The 24183-nt window shown below is 44.4% G+C and overlaps 1 protein-coding gene across 5 annotated transcripts in view; it reads left to right on the top strand.

Moving 5' to 3' along the window:
• The window catches only part of CFAP57 (cilia and flagella associated protein 57), a 74074-nt gene that overhangs the window by 18827 nt on the left and 31064 nt on the right, over positions 1 to 24183 (top strand). For 4 of the 5 annotated variants that reach the window (XM_038558386.1, XM_038558384.1, XM_038558385.1 and 1 more), the window contains 9 exons: positions 1513 to 1652; positions 2430 to 2595; positions 3299 to 3412; positions 11516 to 11728; positions 12976 to 13149; positions 16642 to 16803; positions 21031 to 21186; positions 22541 to 22634; positions 23207 to 23397. In XM_038558386.1, coding sequence (XP_038414314.1) covers positions 1513 to 1652; positions 2430 to 2595; positions 3299 to 3412; positions 11516 to 11728; positions 12976 to 13149; positions 16642 to 16803; positions 21031 to 21186; positions 22541 to 22634; positions 23207 to 23397 — 1410 coding nt within the window. Of the gene's footprint in view, positions 1 to 1512; positions 1653 to 2429; positions 2596 to 3298; positions 3413 to 11515; positions 11729 to 12975; positions 13150 to 16641; positions 16804 to 21014; positions 21187 to 22540; positions 22635 to 23206; positions 23398 to 24183 lie in introns of those variants that run through there. The other variant, XR_005370321.1, reaches the window with a different exon arrangement.

Raw genomic sequence — 24183 nt, 5'->3', positions numbered from 1 at the left:
TTGGGCCCATCCCCCGATCTCAGCACAGAGCCTTTCCTCTGTGGTAGTAGGGAAGGGTGAGTAGATGCAGGTAAGTTGATAAGTGGAAAAGGGCCAGGATTTGAGGGAATCTCCATCCCAGCCTTTGTCTTACTTGTGAATAGACCTAAAATATATGCAACTCATTGACTTTCTCAGCCATCACTCCTCATTCAGGTATCCCAGCTCTAATGCCCCTGATTACATGTGGAGCCTACACAACATGTATAACAGGATACATTTTCATTTCAAATCATTCACCCAGCTCTCACTGCTGCTGGTGGCAGAGCAACACCATTTCTCTGAAGAGAAATTTGGTGGTACCTATCAAGGCCTTTAGAATTTAGAATTACCACTTCCCCCAGTATTCCACTTCTAGAAATGTGTCCATTTTGTCAGTCTCAGCCTGTTGATAGTGATGCTATTGGCTGGGAATGCCTGAGGCACTTGCCAAGGCCCATGCTACTTCTAGCAAACCCCCAGACATTTCTCCCACTAGGACCAGTGATGTGGCTGGACTGGACCTTTTGCTTCTTATTAGGATTGCAGAAAGCACTTCAGCAAAAAACAACAGGGAACTTTGGGAAGCATAATTTATTACTCAGGCTCTGGAGGGTACACAGCACACGTAGGGTCACAGCGTGAAGTCGTTAGTGGGAGGTTATGGGGTTTTGCCTTTATGAGGCTGTGAGGGTAAGACATCTAGAATTTTTGTAGGTTTACTCTTTGTTGGATAATTTAAAGCCTAAGAGTGGGGGACACCTGGGTGGCTCAGTGGTTGGGCATCTGCCTTCAGCTCGGGGTCGGGGCGGGGGAGGTGATCCCGGGGTCCCGGGTTCAAGTCCCGTATCAGGCTCCCTCCATGGAGCCTCCTTCTCCATCTGCCTATGTCTCTGCCTCTCTCTGTGTGTCTCTCATTAATAAACAAAATCCTTTTTTAAAAAACGCCTAAGAGTGGGATTGAGACCCTAGGAAGGGAGAAGTGGGATCACTCAAGCAGTCAGTATCTAAGTTATCAAGGGCATTCTGAAAAAAGACCTCCATGGGTAGGGGTAGCCTACTACCTTGGTGGCTTTGCCAGAAGCTGGTAACACATTTATTCAAGATGGATGTCTTTTGAAATGGATGCCTACACATTCAAAAGCTTAGTCCTGGACACTCACACTGCAGGATCTAAGGAAGTAATCAGAGAGGTACACAGACATACACACAAGGGTATTTAGTCTAGTGTTACTCCTAAATAACAGAAAATGGAATCCACTGAAATGTGCCCACATCTGGTATATGTATAGAATAAAATATTTTATTGCCATCAAGATAATATTTTAAAATAATAGTGGCATCAGAAAGCATGCATGATGTTCAAGCAGTCTTGCTACAGCCTGATTCCTGTGTACTTGGTCTAACTAATGTTCTTGGGTAGTAGTGAGAGCTGAAGTGCACAGCCTGCCTTCTGCTCACTGTGCCAGAGCTCGCTGTGTGTGATTTCTCCAGGGGGAGCCTGCTCACTTCGAGTATCTGATGTACCCCTTACACTCGGCATCCATCACTGGTCTATCTACGTGCATCCGCAAACCCCTCATTGCCACCTGTTCCCTGGATCGATCCGTTCGCATCTGGAATTATGAATCAAAGTAAGGATGAAAGGCTTTACTACTGTAGTGTGCAAGATTTCAGTTGTTAGATTTGTTCATGTGAATTATTTTAATTAGAGTTTTAAAATGTAATTACTTAGAAGCTTTCAGTTGGAAAAGGTTTTTTTAAAAAACCAAGTCAATCAACTTACCTATTTCTCTGTGCTTGGCCTAGAAAATTGCTTTGTGTTTTATTAAGTGCTTACCACATGTCAGACACCATGCTGGACACTAGGGACATAAAGATAGCACTCCAGTATCTCACCTTTTTATATAACCTCCTATGTTCTTCCAGTTTTCCTATTGCATCCCTCCCACTAGATGTGCTTTCTGCCACATGGAACTCTCTGGAAACACTCCATCTCTTTCTCCTTATCACTGCCTCTAGCCGCCCTTAACTTCCTAGTACTTTATCCCCTTGGCATAGCCTCCCTGAGAAGCTCCAACCTAGTTTGGCCCCACACTGGAATATCTTTGGTCTTTGCGTATAGCTGCTGGGCTGCTGAAAAGAAACCACTATCCTTCTGATTTGGGGAACTCAAACTGGAGCCATTCCTTCAGCATCACTAGACAGCTCATTGATCACTTCCTCAATTTTCCTTACTCACTGCTTGGACACTCTCCTCATATAATCAAAATACAGAAAAAAGAGGAACCAATCATTTTAAGCAATAAAGTATCTCAAATGCTATGATAAAAATATTTGCCAGGTACAGTGGAGGCCTCAAGGGATTTAGCAGGCTAGACTTCTAATTCAGTCATCGATCTTCCTCACAGCACATTGGAGCTATTTAAGGAATACCAAGAGGAGGCATATACAATCAGCCTTCATCCATCTGGACACTTCGTTGTAGTAGGGTTTGCTGACAAGCTACGCCTTATGAATCTACTCATTGATGATATACGTTCTTTCAAAGAATATTCTGTTAGAGGATGCAGAGAGGTAAGATGCTAGAAATAAAACCAGAGTTGAAATATCAGGAACTAACACACTTTGGTGAGCTGGGACCAGTCTGCCTTAGAGAACTTCAGTGGCTTTAAAAGAAGAAAAAGGAAAAGATCAGTTCTTCTCTCACCAAACTCCTTGAGTGTATGGCTCTATCTCATTTTCCTCATACTCATCAAGATATTTCAGTGAGCCCCAAACCTTGTGAGACCCCACCTGTGATTAATCCTTTCCGTGACTGCAGAGGAACAAGAAGCATCAAAGAGGAAATTTATCTTAGACTCAGAGTCCCAGCTGGGAAGGTGAAATTGGAGGTTGAGAGGGGCCAGGGAATATACACATCAACAGGGAGAGACAGTAAGCAGCCAATCACATTTCTCCCTAAGATGACCACAGAAACCAGATAGTTCAGGAATCCCTTCCCCACTGTGAAACTTCTACAGACACAGAATGAGCACTGTGCTCTACCATCCAAGCAGATTCATGGTCCATGCACGTGGCCGTGACAACATCTTGGCCAGTGAGCTACAGGAATAGCAAAATGTCAGCCAGTGCTTGGTTCTTTCTGTGTCTTCCCCCAATTCCCACTTCTGCACCTGGTTGTAGCCTGAACTCTCTAGGAAAAGGAGCTCTTGACTGTAACCTGCAGACTGCTCATTTCTCTCTTTCATTTTTGCTGTCTTGCTTTGTTTCCTCATAGTGTTCCTTTAGCAATGGGGGTCACCTATTCGCTGCAGTCAATGGAAATGTGATTCACATTTTTTCCACCACAAGCCTGGAGAACATCTCAAACCTGAAAGGACACACAGGGAAGGTAAGTGAGTAAACAGTGTCCAGAGAAACGAGGGTCACAGAGTCCAGCACTATACTCACTGAGTGAACAAAAGAGAAACGATTCCTTTCTTCTTGGGAGTTCACTGTCTACTTGGGGAAAGAGACAATAAAACAAAGCACAGACTAATTACTAATCACAGTAAATGCAATGAAAGAAAAACATGGGGTGTCATGAGAGTCGATAATGAAAAAGTTGGCATAATTTAGATTGGGGTGTTCACAAAGGCTGGGTCCTAAAGGAGTAGGGAAGTATTAACCAGACAAAGCTGGCAGAGATCATCATTGCAGATAGGAATCCAAAGACCCTGGGATGAGAGGTTGCATGGCTGTCAGAGGAACTGAAAAGTCTGTGGGGCTGGAACATAGATATCAGGATGAAACCCAGGAGCAAGCTGAGTTTGTTGAGGTTGGCAGGGGCCCACGTGCATGGAACTTTGCAGACCTTTTAAGGACAAAAAAAATAAAGATAGTTTATCCTCCTTGTTCCTTGAAACCACTGAAGACTTTCAGGGCAGAGAATAATATGACCAGATTTTCATTTTAGATTACGTTGGCTGCAGAAAGAAGAATGTATTGAAAGAGACAGGGTGAACATAGTAAAGAGAGTATTGTGAATATCTACACTATTTTGGACCACGGTGGAGGTGGGAGATAGGGAGAAGTAGATGGATACAAGAGATATTTATGAATCACGACCAATAGCTTTTAGACCGAGGGGAGGTGAGGCAGCAGGAGAACGGAGGGGCCAAAGGTTGAAAGACTAAGAAGTAGTCAGTGAAAGAATTTGGAGAGAAAAAGCACTTGAAAAAGAAAGGCATTGTAGGCAGGATGGCCTGTTAAAGATGATGGAATGGGAGTATAAAATAGGATAGTGGTTTGGGATATACATGGCTGGAACCAGGGACACATTCCAGAAGTGATGGAAGGGGCTGGAGAGGTGGGCTGCATCAGAGTGTGTGTACCATGCCAAAAATTGGACCTTAGTCTGTAGGTGATGGGAAGCAATTGAAAGGATTTAAGAAAGGAAGTAACTGGATTAGAAAGGTACTTCTCTAGCGGTGCCTGGGTGGCTCAGTTGCCTTTGGCTCAGGTCATGATCCCTGGGTCCTGGGATCAAGCCCCACGTCAGGCTCCCTGCTCAGCAGGGAAGCCTACTTCTCCTTCTCTCTCTGCCACTTTCTCACTTACTCTCTCAAATAAATAAATAAAATCTTTTTTAAAAAGAGCGAAAGTGAAAGACGAGTCAGGAAATAAACCATGGCTTGGTAGTACAGATAGAAGGAAGCATGATATTTAGTTCCATTTTGTACATATTATGTCTGATGTACCCAAGATGTATGATACATGAGTGTGGAGATCAGGAAAGAAGTCTAGGCTGAAAATGAAGATTCAGGGGGTTAGGCAGCAGTGGAAATCAGAGACATCGATTACATCACCAAGGGCCTGTGTGGAATCTGAGAAGAATCTTGGGCAGGAGACAGGTGGCCAACATTTAAGGGACTGGATAAGAGAAAGCCTGCAAATGAGGGCAGGCTTTGAACTTGGAATCAAGGAATTGTATCAGAGAAGTTAAGGAACTTATTCCCAAAAGGATAAAGTAGTCAGTGGCTTTAAAGGTCAGAGAGGGGCACCTGGGTGGCTCAGTTGGCTAAGCATCTGACCCTTGGTTTTGGCTCAGGTCACGATCTCATGGGTCATAAGATCAAGCCCCATGTTGGGCTCTGTGCTCTTGGGAGAATCTGCTTGAGATTCTCTCCCTCTGCTCCCTTTTTTCCCCACTTGTGCACATGCATACGTACACACATGCTCTATATCTCTCAAAAAAATAATTCAAAAAATTTAAAAATAAAAGTCAAGTCCTGTCAAAACTAAAAACTGACAATTGAGTTTAGCAAATAATAGGTGCATCAGTGCAGGTGCTATGAAAACACTAGCATTATTGAGTTGCTGAGCTTCCTCAGTTTCAACAATGTGACTGGCCTTCAAGTGACTATGGAGATACAGATGAAAGCACACCAGGTGATTCTGATGCTCTTTCTAGAACTATGTGTACCTCCATGGGAGGCCCTCCCTTCACCAGTACAGAAAAGCAACCATCTGTTTCACAACTTTGCAAGTATTTATAACCCTGGTCTCTAACCAGAGATATATGTTAGATTTACATCTGCAGTATTTAAAAAAATACAGATGGAGGATGCAATAAAGCTATGCCTACAAAGAAATTTATAACCTGAACTATGTATATTATAAATATAAAAAAGACAGAATATCAGTGATATAATCATCCATCTCAAGAAATTAGAAAAGTAACAGCAAGTTAAATCCAAAGAAAATAGGCGTATCTGGGTAGCTCAATGATTGAGCATATGCCTTCGGCTCAGGGGTCCTGGGATTGAGTCCCACATCAGGCTCTCTTGCAGGGGCCTGCTTTTCCCTCTGCCTATGTCTCTGCTTCTCTTTCTGTCTCTCATGAATGAATGAATATTTTTTTTAATTTCAAAGAAAATAAAAGGAAGGAAATAATAAGAATGTGAGCAAAAGTTAACAAAATAGGAAATAAACACAATAGAAGATAATTAAAGCCAAAACTTGGTGTGTGTGTGTGTGTGTGTGTGTGTGTGTGTGTGTGTTTAAGTAATCTCTACCCTCAGTGTGGGGCTTGAACTCGCAACACAGAGATCAAGAGTTGCATGCTCTGCCAACTGAGCCAGCCAGGCACCCCTAAAACTTAGCTTTTTTAAAAACACAAAATGGACAAGCCCCTGACATGACTGATCAAGGAAGGAAAAAAAGAGGAAAGGTAAATAACCAGTACGAGGAATAGAAAGGGAATATTACTACAGCTCCTATATATAATTTAAAAAGATCAAAATAGGATATTATGAACAAATTTATGTAAATTGGATATATAGATGAAACCAACAAATTCCCAGACAAATTGGATCTGTAAAAGAATCTGTAAAGAAAACTCTAGGCCCAGAGCATATCATTGGAGAATTATATCAACTACTTGTAAGGGGAAAAAATGACACTAATCTTGAAGAAACTCTTACAAAGAACAACAACAAAAAAGAGCAAATACTGCTTCAACGTGGATGGAATTGGAGGGTATTATGCTGAGTGAAATAAGTCAATCGGAGAAGGACAAACATTATATGGTCTCATTCATTTGGGGAATATAAATAATAGTGAAAGAGAATAGAAGGGAAGGGAGAAGAAATGGGTAGGAAATATCACAGAGGGAGACAGAACATGGAAGACTCCTAACTCTGGGAAACGAACTAGGGGTGGTGGAAGGGGAGGAGGGCGGGGGTGGGGGTGGGGGCGACTGGGTGACGGGCACTGAGGGGGGCACTTGACGGGATAAGCACTGAGTGTTATTCTGTATGTTGGCAAATTGAACACCAATAAAAAATAAATTTATTATTAAAAAAAAAAGAGCAAGTACTTCCCAATATTTTTCTATGAGGCCAGCATAATCATGATACCAAACCTGCCAAAGATATCACAAGAAAGAGAAATGATTACCCATTATTTTTCATGAATATAAAAAAAAATCCCAAACCAATCCATCAACATATACAAAGAACAGTACAGCATGGCCAAGTTGGATTTATTCCAGGAATCAAGGTTGTTTTATAATTTGAAATCAGTTAATATGCTATACCACCTCAACATAAACATATGAATTTTCATCCTTTTTATCTGTGTAAGTGCACATACAATATAATTGTTAATATTTAATATCCATTCATGATTTTTTTTCCATTCATGATTTTTAAAAGCAACAATTTACTAAAAAAATGGAACTTTTCATTTTATTTGTTGAAAATCTTATGCAACATATTTAAGAAAACCTACAGCAAACAGCCTGCTTGATTATGAAATTATGGAAGCCATATTTCTTTTTTTTTCACATATACATAAAAATTTTATTTTTTTTATTGGAGTTCAATTTGCCACCATATAGCATAACACCCAGTGCTCATCCCATCAAGTGCCCCCGCTCAGTGCCCATAACCCAGTCACCCCCACCCCCCACCCACCTCCCTTTCCACCAACCCTTGTTCGTTTCCCAGAGTTAGGAGTCTCTCATATTCTGTCTCCCTCTCTGATATTTCCCACTCATTTTCTCTCTTTTCCCCTTTATTCCCTTTCACTATTTTTTATATTCCCCAAATGAATGAGACCATATAATGTTTGTCCTTCTCCGATTGATTTATTTCACTTAGCATAATACCCTCCAGTTCCATCAACGTCAAAGCAAATGGTGGGTATTTGTCATTTCTAATGGCTGAGGAATATTCCATTGTATACATAAACCACATCTTCCTTATCCATTCATCTTTCGATGGACACTGAGGCTCCTTCCACAGTTTGGCTATTGTGGATATTGCTGCTAGAAACATCTGGGTGCAGGTGTCCCGGCGATTCACTGCATCTGTATCTTTGGGGTAAATCCCCAGCAGTGCAATTGCTGGGTTGTAGGGCAGATCTATTTTTAACTCTTTGAGGAACCTCCACACAGTTTTCCAGAGTGGCTGCACCAGTTCACATTCCCACCAACAGTGCAGGAGGGTTCCCCTTTCTCCGCATCCTCTCCAACATTTGTTGTTTCCTGTCCTGTTAATTTTCCCCATTCTCACTGGTGTGAAGTGATATCTCATTGTGGTTTTGATTTGTATTACCCTGATGGCAAGTGATGCGGAACATTTTCTCATGTGCTTCCTGGCCACAAATATGTCTTCTTTGGTGAAATGTCTGTTATGTCTTCAGCCCATTTGATGATTGGATTGTTTGTTTCCTTGCGGTTGAGTTTAATAAGTTCTTTATGGATGTTGGATACCAGCCCTTTATCTGATACGTCATTTGCAGATATCTTCTCCCATTCTGTAGGTTGTCTTTTAGCTTTGTTGACTGTATCTTTTGCTGTGCGAAAGCTTCTTATCTTGATGAAGTCCCAATAATTCATTTTTGCTTTTGTTTCTCTTGCCTTCATGGATGTATCTTGCAAGAAGTTACTGTGGCCCAGTTCAAAAAGAGTGTTGCCTGTGTTCTCCTCTAGGATTTTGATGGAATCTTGTCTCACATTTAGATCTTTCATCCATTTTGAGTTTATCTTTGTGTATGGTGTAAGAGAATTGTCCAGTTTCATTCTTCTGCATGTGGATGTCCAATTTTCCCAGCACCATTTATTGAAGAGACTTTTTTTCCAGTGGATAGTCTTTCCTGCTTTGTCGAATATTAGTTGACCATAAAGTTGAGGGTCCACTTCTGGATTCTCTATTCTGTTCCATTGATCTATTTGTCTGGTTTTGTGCCAGTACCACTCTGTCTTGATGACCACAGCTTTGTAGTCCAACCTGAAATCTGGCATTGTGATGCCCCCAGCTATGGTTTTCTTTTTTAATATTCCCCTGGCTATTCGGGGTCTTTTCTGATTCCACACAAATCTTAAGATGATTTGTTCTAACTCTCTGAAGAAAGTCCATGGTATTTTCATAGGGATTGCACTGAACGTGTAAATTGCCCTGGGTAACATTGACATTTTCACAACATTCATTCTTCCAATCCACGAGCACAGAATATTTTTCCACCTCTTTGTGCCTTCCTCAGTTTCTTTCAGAAACTACAATGTTCTGCGGTTTTTAGGGTATAGATCCTTTACCTCTTTGGTTAGGTTTATTCCTAGGTATCTTATGCTTTTGGGTACAATTGTAAATGGGATTGACTCCTTAATTTCTTTTTCTTCAGTCTCATTGTTACTGTATAGAAATGCACTGACTTCTGGGCATTGATTTTGTATCCTGCCACGCTGCCAAATTGCTGTATGAGTTCTAGCAATCTTGGGGTGGAGTCTTTTGGGTTTTCTATGTAGAGTATCATGTCATCAGCGAAGAGGGAGAGTTTGACACTTTCTTTGCCAATTCGAATGCCTTTAATGTCTTTTTGTTGTTTGATTACTGAGGCTAGGACTTCCAGTACTATGTTGAATAGCAGTGGTGAGAGTGGACATCCCTGTCTTGTTCCTATCTTAGGGGAAAGGTTCCCAGTGTTTCCCCATTGAGAATGATATTTGCTGTGGGCTTTTCATTGATGGCTTTTAAGATGCTGAGGAATGTTCCCTCTATCCTTACACTTTGAAGAGTTTCGATCAGGAATGGATGCTGTATTTTGTCAAATGCTTTCTCTGCATCTAATGAGAGGATCATATGGTTCTTGTTTTATCTCTTGCTGATATGATCTATCACATTGATTGGGAAGTATTCTTTCTGAGATACAGAACAAAGCATAATGCCCTCTGTTCGCCTTGTACTGAGTCCTAACCAATGCAATAAGGTAAGAAAAGTCCATGGGGCTCCTATAACAAAATAGCACAGATTGGGTGGCTCATAATCAACAGAAATCTTTCCTCACAGTTTGGAGGGTGGGAAGTTCAAAATCCAGGTGCCAGTATGGGTAGGCGAGGGCCCTCTTCCTGGCTGCAGATTTCTCATATCTTCACAGGGTGGAAGGGGTGACCTAGCTCTCCAGGGCCTCTTTCATAAGGGCACTAATCCCATTCATGAGGGCTCTACCCTCAATGATCTGATCACTCCCAAAGGCCCCACGCCTCCTAAAACCATCATCTTCAGGGGTTAGGATTTCAACATATGAACCATGGGGGAAATGGGATGGGAGGTAAGAGACAAACATTCAGACCATAGCAAAATAAAAGGCATAAAGTTCAGAAATGAATAAATAAATCATCACAGATCACATTATTGAGTATGTAGGAAACTCAAAGAATTTTTAGATAAACTATTAAAATGAATGAATCTAGGAAAATTGTTGGAAATAATGTTACTATATTTTTTCAAGCATGTTTTTACATAATAGTAACAAACAGAAAATGCCATTTAAGAGGTGGAGAGGGAGCTGAGGAGGTGGGTAAGGATGTGCCTGACAGGGTTAGAATCCTGGAAATATCAAAAGAGGTGGCCAGTAGGTCAGGAGGTTGGTTACTTATGAAGAGATTGAGAAAATAGGCAAACATACTGAATTTGATGGGAAGATCTTTCACTACTGGAGAAGGGAATTACAAATATAACGGGGGAAAGCCGAGAAAGTTGTGTCTTTGTTTAGTGACCTGGCTGAACTAATTCTGAGAAATCTTTCTTTCCCCTGCTGTGTGCAGCCTTGGTGTCTCTGCTCTTCCCTTTGTTCTTTTTTTTTTCTTAATTTTGTTTTCTCAGTACCTAGGGGCTGCACCTGGGTTGACCTGAGCCACTTATTAGTCACAGATTGTGCTCAGCCCCCTTAGCCAGTTAGACTTTTACCCTTTACTGTTGGATTTGTGTAGCTGGGAGACTGCTGTCACGGTGCATGGAGTTCACTTTTTTTTTTTTTTCTCCTGCTCCTCGTTCAGCTGGAGACTAGTAGGTTGGAGGTTCTCTCTCTGATTGTACCCAAGGGAGTGCAGCCTTCATCATGCACACAGTCTTCCAGCTGCCAGGAATAAGTGTGATTTTAGCTCTAAGCCTGGCTTCCTGGGAGATGCCAGTGACCCAGAGGAGATTATTATTCAGTTAGCGTTTGGTCAGATGTAATATTTCAACCCCTTGTGCCATTGAGGCCTCTGCCCTGTGTTAATGGGTCTCCGTGCAGCTTAGGAGATGCTTTCAGGTTTTCCCCATATCCCACTCTGATTGCTCTTGAGTGGGCATGGCTTAGCACATGCACACAGCCCTTCCGACCCCCAGAGTTGTCTCTGTGATTGTGGAAGGGCCCCTCTTGACCGTCTCTCTCCCTTGTTCTATAAAATTCTTATGCTCTGCTATTTTGCTTATATCGTGGACCTGTCGGCCTTCTCTTACTTGCTCTGCACCACTATCTCCATCATTGTAGACAACGCCCAGAGGGTGGACCTCTTCATGCTGTGTTCCAAATAAAGTCAGTTCTGTGCTTGCTGAAGGACACGCACCAGCAAAGGACATTCGGCCTCAGTCTAGTGGAACGCATGAGGGGTTCATCCTCCTTTCCCAAATGAGAGGCATGTATGTGCACATGAGTGCTTTTAACTGGATATGTCTCCATCCTGTAGGTTCGTTCAATTGTGTGGAATGCAGATGACAGCAAACTGATCTCTTGTGGCACAGACAGTGCCGTGTATGAATGGAATCTGTCCTCTGGAAAGAGACAGACCGAATGCGTCCTGAAGTCCTGCAGCTACAACTGTGTCACTGTCTCCCCTGATGCCAAAATTATCTTTGCAGTTGGGTCGGACCAGACCCTCAAGGAGATTGCTGACTCTTCGGTGAGTCTTCCTGGCCTACCGCCCAGCCACTGTACCCATCCGTGGGAGACAGCCTCCATGTGCACAGCAGCAAGTGTGATGGGAAGAGGGCTCGGGAGAAGAGGGCCCCTTCTTCGTGGGATAACATCCGGCCTCCCGTGCCTTTTGAGTCAGCTCAGTCCTTGTTACTCCTGGGATTTCCTGCCCAGGGCCCTACCTGACCAGGTTAAACTGTGGGGCCCCTTTCCACTTCCACTTTGCTGGCTGATGTAAGGTCTCTACCACCTTCCCAGCCCACAAGTCAGCAGCATCCCTAAACTGCGTGCTAACCCCGGGGTAGAAACACAACCATAGTTCCTGCCATCACCTCGGCTTGCCACCATGTTCACTTGAAACCCCCAATCTCTGAAATTTAGGAACTATCCCATTTGGCTCCAAAGACCAAGGACACTTCTCCCTACAAATGTGGCTGTGTCCTTCTCCAGGTGCCCAGTGACAGCTGACCTCCATTGGCTCCTCCAGCCTCTCTTTGGTGCTTGTCGCCGTCCTGGTGCTGGTGCCTGGGAAAGTGTACAGAAACCACGGCAGCCAACTGGTCTGAGACGGGTTTCCCAGGATTGGAACTCAGCTGAGAGTAGGGGTTCCCTCCACTATGCCCCTGAGTGGCTTAGTCCTAATTCTGTGGTGGCTTTTCCAGTGCTGGACCCGAAGGGAGCTCCATCGGGGCAGGCCCACTGCAGTCCCCACTTCTTGGTATCCCCACTGGCTGGCACAGCCTGCATGACCCACGCAAACACTCAATAACTGTAGGGCCCACATCCCATTCTGAGTTTGAGATGCAAGGTAGCACAGTAGTCAAGAGCAGTGACACTGGGCCCTGACTGCCACTTACAAGGCAGGTTGACTACTTGCTGTCCCTGTGGCTATTTCAACATCTTAAGATAAGGGCGGCAGTAACTAGTCAGAGGGTGTTCATGAGGACTGAATGAGTTACAACACGAGGAAGCTGTAAAATGGTGCTACTTGAAGGCTTCCTTTTATTAGGGTTGCTCTAACTCCTTGCAGTTTGTCCACTAGTCAGGCAGCCACGATAGACTAATCTGTGCCTTTTCTGTGCTCCACACTATGCCAGGTGCTTTAAGGAATTGAAAAACATCTTTTCAGTACAGAACTTGTCCTTGTGTTGCTCAGAGGAGGGAATGACATGGGGACCCTGAGGGTATGTATGGCTCAGCCCCTCACTCTGAACAGAGCCGTCTGTGTTCCAGGTCCTTCGAGAGATATCAGCATTTGACGTCATCTACACGGCCGTCGTCATCTCACATTCCGGGCGCATGATATTTGTGGGCACCTCTGTGGGCACCATCCGTGCCATGAAGTATCCACTACCTTTGCAGAAAGAATTCAACGAGTACCAGGCCCACGCAGGTCCTATCACCAAGGTGAGAAGGGTCGCTCTCCGCAGGGATCCAGGCCCAGACCTAGCCCTGCCCTAGATCTATCTGATCTGCCCTCCATACTCCTTCTTCATCCCTCCAACCCCCTCAGTGGCTTTTCTTTCCTTATTCGTCTCTCCTTCTTAATTCATCCAACCACCCATTCAATGAACATTTATTGGCTACTAATATCCTTTATTTTAACTACTCCCAGGAATATACCCTAGGAGAGAATCAGACATACACCTAAACATCCCTGTGTGAGGTTACTTACCATAATATTATGCATAATAATGGGCCATTTAAGAGATGCCAGGAGCATCTCACCCAGATCTCCGATCTGCTGAGTGCTGGTTGTGGCACCCAGCTGTCCTCCCCAGAGGAAGTGCACTTGACAGGATGAGCACTGGGTGTTATTCTATATGTTGACAAATTGAACACCAATAAAAAATAAATTTATTTAAAAAAATAAATAAATAAATAAAGTCAAAGCCCCAGAGATGAGCCCCTGCCCTTCCCTGGAGGTACAAAAAGTCTCCCCTGGGGAACTACCATGGGTACACATCTGGAAATTGTCCCCCCAACAACATCAAAAGCTAAGATTTTGAATGATGTCCCAAACTCAATACTGGCTTACCTTCAGACAGTATCCTTACTAAAGAAAGGATTTTCCATTATTAACTGGAACATTCCTATGGTGAGCTTGAGTCTCACACTCAAAGTAAATTTATTTATTTTTTAAAAGATTTTATTTATTTATTCATGAGAGACAGAGAGAGACAGAGACAGAGACACAGACACAGACACAGAAAGAGGGAGAAACAGGCTCCACGCAGAGAGCCCAATACGGGATGTGATCCTGGGTCTCCAGGATCCCTTCACATCCTGGGCCGAAGGGGGCACCAAACCACTGAGCCACCCGGACTGCCCTCAAAGTAAATTAAAAAAAAAAATTCCCTCTCTTCTTTTCATAGCGTTTTGTACATAAGGTATTTATTTTTCTGATTATGAAAGCAATGCATAGTTACTTTAGAAATAAAAATCTTCATGAGGCACTGGTGTGGCTCAGGTGGTTGGATGTCTGACTCTTAATTTCGGCTCAGGTCATGGTTTCAGGGTTGTGAGGTGGAGCCCTGCGAGGGGCTCCATGCTACGCGTGGAATCTGCTTAAGATTCTCTCTCCCAGACTCCTAACTCTGGGAAACGAACAAGGGGTGGTGGAAAGGGAGGTGGGCGGGGGGTGGGCATGACTGGGTGACAGGCACTGAGGGGGGCACTTTATAGGATGAGCACTGGGTATTATGCTATATGTTGGCAAATTGAACTCCAATTAAAAAAAATATGTAAAAAAAAAAAAAAGATTCTCTCTCCCTCTGCCTCTCCCCACCTACTCTTATATGCTCACACTCTTTCTCTCTAAACCAAAAAAGAAAAAGAAATAAAAATCCTCTTCATAATATCATTAATATTTTGATACATTTTCTCTTTTGTGTAGATTTTGTGTGCATTTTAAATAAATTGAGACCATACTGTATATATTCTTTTGTAGTCTGCTTTTTAAAAATTAATGCTATTATAAGCATTTTTGTACAATTAAATATTCCTCGAAAACATTATTTTAGTAGCTATACAAATATCCCATCAAGTGATAGACCACAGCTTATTTCTTTTCCTACAACTGGGCATTAAATGATCATATGAGAAGCCCTAACCAGGGCTTCTCTACAGAATTCCGTGGGCATCTCTGATTATCCCAAAGGCTAACTTGCTAGACAGAGGAAGAATTCCTGAGTGCAAGAGCAACGCCATTAGTAAGGTTTTCGACACATATTGCTGACTGCGAGAAGGCCTTTTTCATTATTGATTCTTTTGCCTTTGCTTTTTGTTTTGAGATCATTATAGAGTCACAGGAAATTTAAAGAGAGCATAGAGGTCCTGTGTGCCCTCCTCCCAGTTTCCCCCAATAGGTACATCTATCGTAACTGTGCAACGGTAGGTGTCACACCAGGAAACTGACATTGGTGCAAAATGTGTGTGTTTCCATGTCATTTTATCACATACATAGATTTCTGTAGCTGGCATTGCTCTGTGGCCACCAAGGATCCCCTCTTGCCTTGCTGGTGACACCCACCCCCCTCAGCCACCACTGACCCTAGTCCTAAGAAAACCCTCATTGGTTCTTTATTTCCATCATTTGTCATTTTGAGAATTTTATATAAATGGGATCATACAGGGGGCACCTGGGTGGCTCAGTGGTTGAACGTCTGGCTCAGGGCATGATCCCAGGATCCTGGGATTGAGTCCCACATCGGGCTTCCTGCATGAGCCTGCTTCTCCCTCTGCCTGTGTCTCTGCCTCTCCCACTGTGTCTCCATGAATAAATAAATAAAATCTTTTTAAAACAAAACAACGGGATCGTACAGCATGTGATCTTTTGACAGTGGCTTTTCGATACCCCCTTGAGCTCTGAGTTATTTCACATATCAATACTTAATTTCTTCTTACTGCTGAGTAGCTTTCCATGGCATGGATGCACCATAATTTGTTTAACCATCTACCTATTGTAGGATAGCTCACGGCCCCGCCCCCCCCCCCCCCCCCCGGTTTTTGGCTATTACAAATAAAACTGGTAGTAGTTCTATTGGCTTTTACCAATCATATACAGGCTTTTGTGTGGACCTTAATTTCTCTGGGAATCATTGCTGGATCATAGGATAAGTTTATGTTTAGTCTTTTTTTTTTTAAGATTTTATTTATTTGACAAAGAGAACACAAGCAAGGAGAAAGGCAGGCAGAGGGAGAAAGAGAAGCAGGCTTCCTGCTGAGCAAGGAGCCTGACCTGAGATTCCCAGGACCCTAGAATCATGACCTGAGCCAAAGGCAAACGTTTAACCACTGAGCCACTCAGGTGCCTCAATTTATGTTTAGTTCTTAAGGAAACTAAAGTAAACTGCCAAGCTGTTTTCTAGTTCTACCAGCAATGCATGCAAGATCCAATTTCTCCACATCATTGCCAGCATTTGGTATTGTCACTATTTTTTATTTTAGCTGCTCTCTAACATGTGTGCAGTAATATCTCACCATAGTTTTAATATGCAATTCCCCAGTGGCTAATAAGGTTGAACATCTTTTCATGTGCTGCTTTGCCATCTGTATACTCTCTTTGTCATCTGTATACCCTCCATATTTCTGTACCATCTTCTAGTTGGATTGTTTGGGGTTTTTACTGCTGAGTTCTGAGAGTTCTTTTTATAATCTAGATAATAATTAACTCTCAAGATTCCAAATGCACAGAGAATATAAACACAGTCTTGTTTCCTTTATTCATTAACAGAAGCTTATGAGAGCTCCCTGTCTTATTCTTACCCAGGATCCAGTCTTCCTGCCCCATGAGGCTGCACCCATGGTTGCCTGAACAGAGGCCTTGCACATAGCCAGCTCAGTTCTGGTTATCTGAGGCCTCAAAAAGCCTCCTTGTTGTGCTTTTTTTCTCCTCAGATGTCGCTCACCTTTGATGACCAATTCCTGCTGACCGTTGCTGAGGACGGCTGCCTGTTTACCTGGAAGGTCTTTGATAAGGATGGTCGGGGGATCAAGCGAGAGAGGGAAGTAGGCTTTGCCGAGGAGGTGCTTGTTACTAAAACTGACATGGAAGAGAAGGTAAGAACCAGATCAAAGGAAGAGGGACATGGAAATTCCTTACCAGACTGTCCACAGCCCTAGGACCAGCATTCAAGGCCCTATACGCCTGGCTGCACAGTGCCCCACACAGACTCCCACACTCCCCTGAACATTTCCCACCCACACCACCATGCTGCTCTCCTCTGCGTGGCTGGATCTCTTTCCACCCTCACCCCTGCCCATCATCCTGCCACCTGGTCATCTTCACTTACACTCTGCTCTACTTTTAGCCTGTGAACTAGCTTTCCTCTTCCCACTCTTTGAGGGCAGGAACCATGACATGCAATTCTCTGTGTGACCAGCAGTTTCTAGCCCTTGCTAGACACATGAAAGACAGTCAATATTTACAGAATTGAACTGACAAGCTGAATATGCCAGTTGTATCTGTGAAACTTAACTGCTAGTGGAGCCTTCTTCATTTAAAAAAAGAAAATAAAGTATTTAGAAAACTTTCCTGAAACCTAGTCTTCCTAATAATAAAACAATAAAAGTAATGGTAATCAGCATTTTTTTTAGATTTTCCCTGAACCAGGTGCTATACTAATTATAAGTATTTTCTTATTTAAATGTTACATCATCTCAGGCAGCCTGTGTGGCTCAGCAGTTTAGCGCCACCCTCAGTCCAGGGCGTGATCCCAGAGAGCCGGGTTCGAGTCCCATGTCCGGCTCCCTGCATGGAGCCTGCTTCTCCCTCTGCCTGTGTCTCTGTCTCTCTCTTTCTCTCTCTGTGTCTCTATGAATGAATGATGAATGAATGAATGAATGAATGAATAAATAAATAAATAAATAAATAAATGTCACATCATCTCTATGAAAAAGATTCTATTATTCTCCCCATGTTTCCAGAAGTGGCGTTGGAGAAGTTAAGTGACATAACAGGACTAGAGTTTTGCTCCAGATTTAATCTAGAATCCTCTCTTAATCACTTCCCCCAAAGGCCCCTCCCTCCTGCGAAAGCATTAAACACTCCAGGAAGATGTGTTTTGAGAGTTTTGAGGGGACAGCTAGCTCTGCACCGCGCTCCCTAAGGGAGACACTGAAGGGATGGGAAACGCACAAGGCTTACAGAGAATGGCAGAGCTATCCATTCATTGCTGTTCATCCAGAATCTAGAGTGAATTTATTGAATGCCTGCTGTTTGCTAGGTACTGGGGACGCATGTGTGAAAAGACAGCCCTGAGCTCTGTGATCAGGAAACTCACAATCAGGTAGAGATGAAGAAAACCATCAGAACAGCATTGCAAAAATGGCCCCAAAGCAGGAGGATAAGACCCAGGCATTTCCAGAGATCCATGCTAGAGTTTCCTGCTAGGAACTTTCTGCAGGAAAGGTGAAATGAGAGGAAAGGATGAGGGAGAGCCTGTGAGAGTCAGGGTCTGACCTACTCAGGCAGGCAAGTACATCTCCTCCTCTTCCTTCTCTCTGTTTTCTCCCCCATTCCTCACGGAGGGTAGGGGAAGGGAGCAACTAGGAGACCCCAGGCTGTGCCAAAGGCCTGTCTCCCCACCCAGCCCCCAACTTGGCCTGTCAGAAGTGCTGCCAAGTTGGAAAGGGCTAGAGTATGTTCTGCTCCCTTCCTGGAGCTGCCCCATCTCTGCAATTGTGAGACTGTGCTCTTATTCCCTGTTGGCCTCTCTATCCTTCCCGGCTCTGTCTCCACCTGTCCTCTAAAAGTCACATTTCCCTGGGGCACCTGGGTGGCTTCGTGGGTTAACATCCAACTCTTGGTTTCGGCTCAGGTCGTGATCTCAGGGTCATGAGACTGAGCCCTGTGATGGGCTCCACGCTCAGCAGGAGTCTGCTTGGATGTTCTCTCCCTCTGCCTCTCCCCACCATTCCTGCACTTGCATGCGTGCTCTCTCTGTCTTAAATAAATAAATAAATCTTTTTAAAAAATTAAAATAAAAGTCATATTTCTCAGAATTCCCAGTTCTCTTTTTTTCTTTATATTCTATGATTTTCTATGTAACTATCTCTCAGGACATAATTTACCTACTCATTCATCCATCCATCCATCCATCCATCCATCCATCCATCCGACTAGTGGTCACAGAGGGGTCTGTTATGTACTAGATGCTGTACCAAGGTCTAGGATGACAGAAGTGAAAGATATATAGAGGCCTTTAGCTTGTAGCCTGGGAGGAGGTACAGGTAAAATTAAAAAGGGAAATTAAGTGTGTTACGGGTGTTATGACAGAATGATGCTCTGGGGTCACAAGCCAAGTGGTGCCAGAGGAAATGAGCTTTGGATGGAGCCTTCAGGAACAGATGGGAAAGGCTATTCCACACCAAGGAATGAGTGTGCAAAAGGATGAGAGAGGTGCTCTGGGGAAGATGCTCCTGGCTAGGTGGGGCTGGAGAAGGGAGGGTGTTTGGAGCTGGAGCTGGAGAGGGATTGTGAGGGCCTTTTACACCATGTTTTAGAATTCAGAATTTGTTCCTAAGGACCTACTGATAGGTTTATATTAGGGAATGGCTTGAGGAGATTTGCATCATGGAAAGCTGCCTCTGCAGCCAGGCTGAGAACACACTGAGGAAGGATGATGAGCTGTGTGCCACAAATACAACATGCCCGAAACCAGCACTCCCATCAATAAATCTATTCCACCAGTCCAAGGCAGACCCTGGAGTGACCTCCTCATCAGATAAACGTTCATTTAGTGCTATGTTGCTGGTCCTGTCCTAGGTGCCCAGGATAAAGCCGTGACACAAGATAGGCCAAATGCAATCTTCAGGGAGCACTCTTCCCAGGAGATGGTCTTCATCCATGGCCCTTTACCTTCACCCCATACCCAGTCAGGCACCATGTTCCCTAAAATCTTGCTCTTGAATCTCTCCGTTCCACTCTCCTCCCCCTTCCCCATCTGGACTGTGCTGTTCCCACCCCCCAACTAATCCCTCTGCTTAGTGCTTGATCTAGCCCAAGCTACACACTGCCATCAGAGAGGTCTTTGTGAGACGAAGTCAGCTTAATCAGGTTGGGCAAGGACCTTCAGAGGCCCTGTAGGAGAAAATCCTAATTTCTTATCATGGCTGGCAAGGACTTTGATGGTCTGACCCCGTCTGGGCCTCCTCTCCCTCTGCCTCCCATCCATACCACATCACACGCAGTGTCCTGACCAGACATCCTTGCTCTCATCCCCAACTCTGCCTATGCCCCCTATATTCATCCCTCATCTCAGTACTTCCTGTGTGCCAGGTCCACACTTGTCCACTGGCCAGGAATGCAGAAGTGAGCATAACACATCCCTTATTCTCTAGTTGTCCATGGTTGTAGAGGAGATAGATCAAAAAAGATGAGATAGGGATACGTGAGGAGGCTGGGGGGTGATCATAGATAGGTGAGAAGAAAACACCTGTGTTCTCACCCTCTCTGTCATCAGCGTTACCTTTTTCAGGAAATGAAGGGTATGTGTATCACAGTATTTAGAAAACTTTGGCAACAGAGGATACAACAGAATGAAAGAAGAAGTCACTGGACATAGGAACCAGCAAGGCAGGAAGAGTAAGGACTAAGAGGCATTGAGAGGGACACATTGACAGTCCTGGGAAACCACTGGCTCTGGGCACTTTTCACAATTTGTAATGATGTTATTTGGCTTCTTCAGTAGACCGTAAGTTCCATGGGGGCAGGAATCATGGTTCCACACGTGTTCTTCAAGTACCTCCTATGTGTTAGGCACACTTCTGTGTATCAGTATACAAAACCAACAAAGATCTCAGCCTTCCCTGAGTTTAAATTCTAATGGAGGAAGAAGACAAAAGACAATAAACAGAATCATACATAAGTTGCATTAGAAAGTGCCTAGATCCAAGAAAATAGTAAAAAGTAGAGCAGTGTGAGCAGGGTCATGAGTGCTGGGAATGGAAAGGAAGGGTCGCAGGATTAACTGGCGTGGTCCAAGTGGACTTCACTGAGCAGGTGGTATTTGCACATATTTCAGGATGAGAGGGTTGTTAGCGTAATGCCTGGTGCACAGCGGGGCTCACTGAACAGATGTCGTGAAGGCAGAGGAAAAAGCTCGTATGTCTCCCCAGTTTTCAGTCCCGGTGTCTCGTGGGGAAAAGATAACAAATTCTAGTGGATACAAATGTGTTTGAGGCTGGGCAGAGCTGCAGAGCTCAGAGAGCTCGAGGCCACCAGTTTAAATATTCTAATTCACCCACACTGTGAATGTTCTTGATTCTAGTGTCCTTCTCCCAAAGGCTCAGATGATGTTGGAACTGAAGACTCGTGTGGAAGAATTGAAAATGGAGAATGAGTATCAGCTTCGATTGAAGGACATGAACTACTCTGAGAAGATTAAGGAGCTAACAGATAAGTTCCTCCAGGAGATGGAGTCCTTGAAAACGAAAAACCAGGTCTGTTTGAGAGACTCAGCCAACAGCCACAAATAATAAGATGTTTCCAGTTTACTCAAGATGGAACTGGCGTACACCATTCCAGCTATGCTCAAACAATGAACCATATGATAATGTGTGGTTTTTAAGGATAGCTGATAGCATCAGAAATGCTTACAGCAAAGTGCCACGTAGAACAGAGCAGAATATAAAACTCTAGTGAATGGGATTCATCAAATAAAATAAATACACATAGATCAGTTCATAAGAAAATAGCTAGCAGTGTGATTACCTCGGAAAGTGGGGATGATGGATAATTTAAAATTTTCCGTATTTTTGCAAATTCTCTACAATGAGAATATATTATCTTTAGGATCAAGAGAAATGTATTTAAAAACAGAATGCAGGGCGCCTGGGTGGCTCAGCAGTTGAGCATCTGCCTTTGGCTCAGGTCATGATCCCAGGGTCCCGCGATCGAGTCCTGCATGGGGCTCCCCACAGGAAGCCTGCTTCTCCCTCTGCCCTGTGTCTCTGCCTCTCTCTGTGTGTCTCTCATGAATAAATAAATAAAATCTAAAAACAAACAAAAAACAGAATGAAAAGGTCACAAGAAAAACAAAGTATAGAAAGAAAAGAGGTACCAGAATATCGATTTCAGGATCATCGGTAAATGAAATAAAATTAGTCTAACTTGTCCTCCTGTAGTTAGATTTGATCCAGGACTCCCCCAGAATAATCCCCTTATTCTCCACAAATCTGTCCTGCCCTTCATCCCAAACCTCCTATTTTTGGCTCAGATGGTATTTGTTCTTTTATATTATCTCCACGGGTCAGAGAGTTTGACTCAAAAAAAAAAGCCCCTGGCTTTTAGTTTTATTATTTCCTTCCTCTAGTCAACAAACATTGGTGCGGGGGCCCTCCATAAGCTAAGCACAGAGTTATTCCTGGGGGCGGCCCCTCTGCCTGCAAAGAGCTTTCCTGCTCGATTAAGGAAAACACTCCTTAGAAGCTGACACATTAGCACATCCAAGAATGTAGTTGACAGCAATGTGCAGACAACAGAGAATTCAAATGAATCTTTACTTTCTTCCCCCCCAAAATCCATCTGCTACATGTCCAAAACCGAACTCATCATTGACAAGACCCGTTTAGTAGAAAGGATATAAATAAGGAATGTCTAGAACTCTCAGAGCAGAATATAATGTAAATAAAAAGTGATAGCTTGCTTGTTGCTCATGGAACAATGCTTGGTACAAAGGAAGGGCTTGAGAAATGTTTGTGAGTGAAGGGGGATGGCACTCATAACATGTGTTCCTGCCCTAGGGGTGCTTTCAGCAGACATGTGAGAATGAGAACAGTTCACTCTGTGTTTTAGGTTTTAAGAACAGAAAAAGAAAAGCAGGATGTGTCCCATCGGGAGCACATTGAGGACCTGCTGGACAAACAGAGCCGGGAGCTGCAGGACCTGGGTGAGTCCCCAGGGAGAGGCCACACGTCGGGTGGGGGCAGAAGTCTGGGAGTCCCCCGGACCCAACAGAAGTCCCAGGTGACCTGGTTTTGTCTGTAAACAGGCTGCATTTATGCCCTAGATCTCACTGTGGCTTTTTACTCCTGTGCATTTGCTCATTCATTAAACACGTATTAAACACCTACTGCATGCCAACAGGAGATATGAGGAAGTGCAGGTCTGGAGCCTGCTAGGCTGCCTTGGGTCCCAGACTGACCACATTAGGTGCTCTAGGGAGTCACTGGACCTCACCGAGCCTCGGTTTACTCTTCTGTAAAACAGAGGTTTGGCATATTTAGGACATTTTTCTTGGCCGTGAACCCCCAAACATCCCTCCGCCCTTTCCTGGAAACCTTCTGCCTAGCTGACAACATGGGGGAGTTTGGCGGCCACCTCATGGGGTACGGGCAGGAAGCTGGGCGGGCATGATGGAGGCACCTGCCCTGGCTGGTGCTGGAGGTGGGCGGGAGAACACCAAAGGCTCCTGGGCGGCCCTGAGTCCCACGCGAAATAACGGCCCTTGCTTCTCTCCAGAGTGTTGCAACAACCAAAAGTTGCTTCTAGAATATGAGAAGTATCAGGAATTGCAGCTCAAGTCCCAGAGGATGCAGGAGGAGTATGAAAAACAGCTTCGGGATAACGATGAGACCAAGAGCCAGGCCCTGGAAGAGCTGACTGAGTTTTATGAGGCCAAACTGCAGGAAAAAACCACCCTCCTGGAAGAGGTACTCACTGGAAGCTGAACTGTGCCTCCCTTTCACGGTGCATCCTGCAGGCCTGGCCTGTGACCAGCCCACGGAGCTGTGGGAAAGCTGGCTTCACCTCCTTTCCCTTCCAGTCCCTCCTTTCAGCATGTGTCCCTTGGGCCTCATGTTCTGCTCTTTACCATTTGTTTCCCTCCAGACCCAGGAGACCCAGGGGGCTGGGAGGTGCTTGGCTTTAGGGACTGAAATTCTTTGGACAGACTAAGTTCATATCTGCTGTCCTATCCTACTTGGACCTTCAAGCCTCAAGGACTGGAGAGACCTTTCTAGATGCAGCCGGCAGGGCCTAGAGAGGAACAAGGGCCTCGAACAACAGGGAAGGTGGTTGCCTGAAACCCTTTAGCAGCTCCTTGTGTCTTACAAGATGAAATCATTCCTTCACTGATTTTACAAACCTAGGTTGTATCTTACTGGTTTACCAGCTCGAGTGCTGGGTGACCGTGAAAAATAGAGACCGGGACCTGGTTTTCGGTTGTGTGGGGGAGGCAGGCACACAGACGGATCCCTGGAGGCGCATGCATGGGGGAACAGGGGGGGTGCAGACCTCCCTGATTGCTCAGGGAAGGCTCGCAGGAGCTAATGAGACCCAGGAGGAGTCCGAGCCAGAATGAGCAGGAGACATGGAAACGCGGGAGGGAAGGGCATGCAGGCAGAGCACAGTCGGAGAATGTTCAGGAAGGTTGGGTTGCCAAAATATCTAGTTTCCCGAGATGAAGAGAAAACTGAGAAGAGCCAGATGGCCGCCTT

Source organism: Canis lupus, chromosome 15, assembly GCF_011100685.1.
Source record: "Canis lupus familiaris isolate Mischka breed German Shepherd chromosome 15, alternate assembly UU_Cfam_GSD_1.0, whole genome shotgun sequence".
In the NCBI taxonomy this organism is placed as follows: Eukaryota; Metazoa; Chordata; class Mammalia; order Carnivora; family Canidae; genus Canis; species Canis lupus.
The sequence above is the reverse complement of the archived record's forward strand: the minus strand, read 5'-3'. Positions and strand labels throughout refer to the sequence as shown.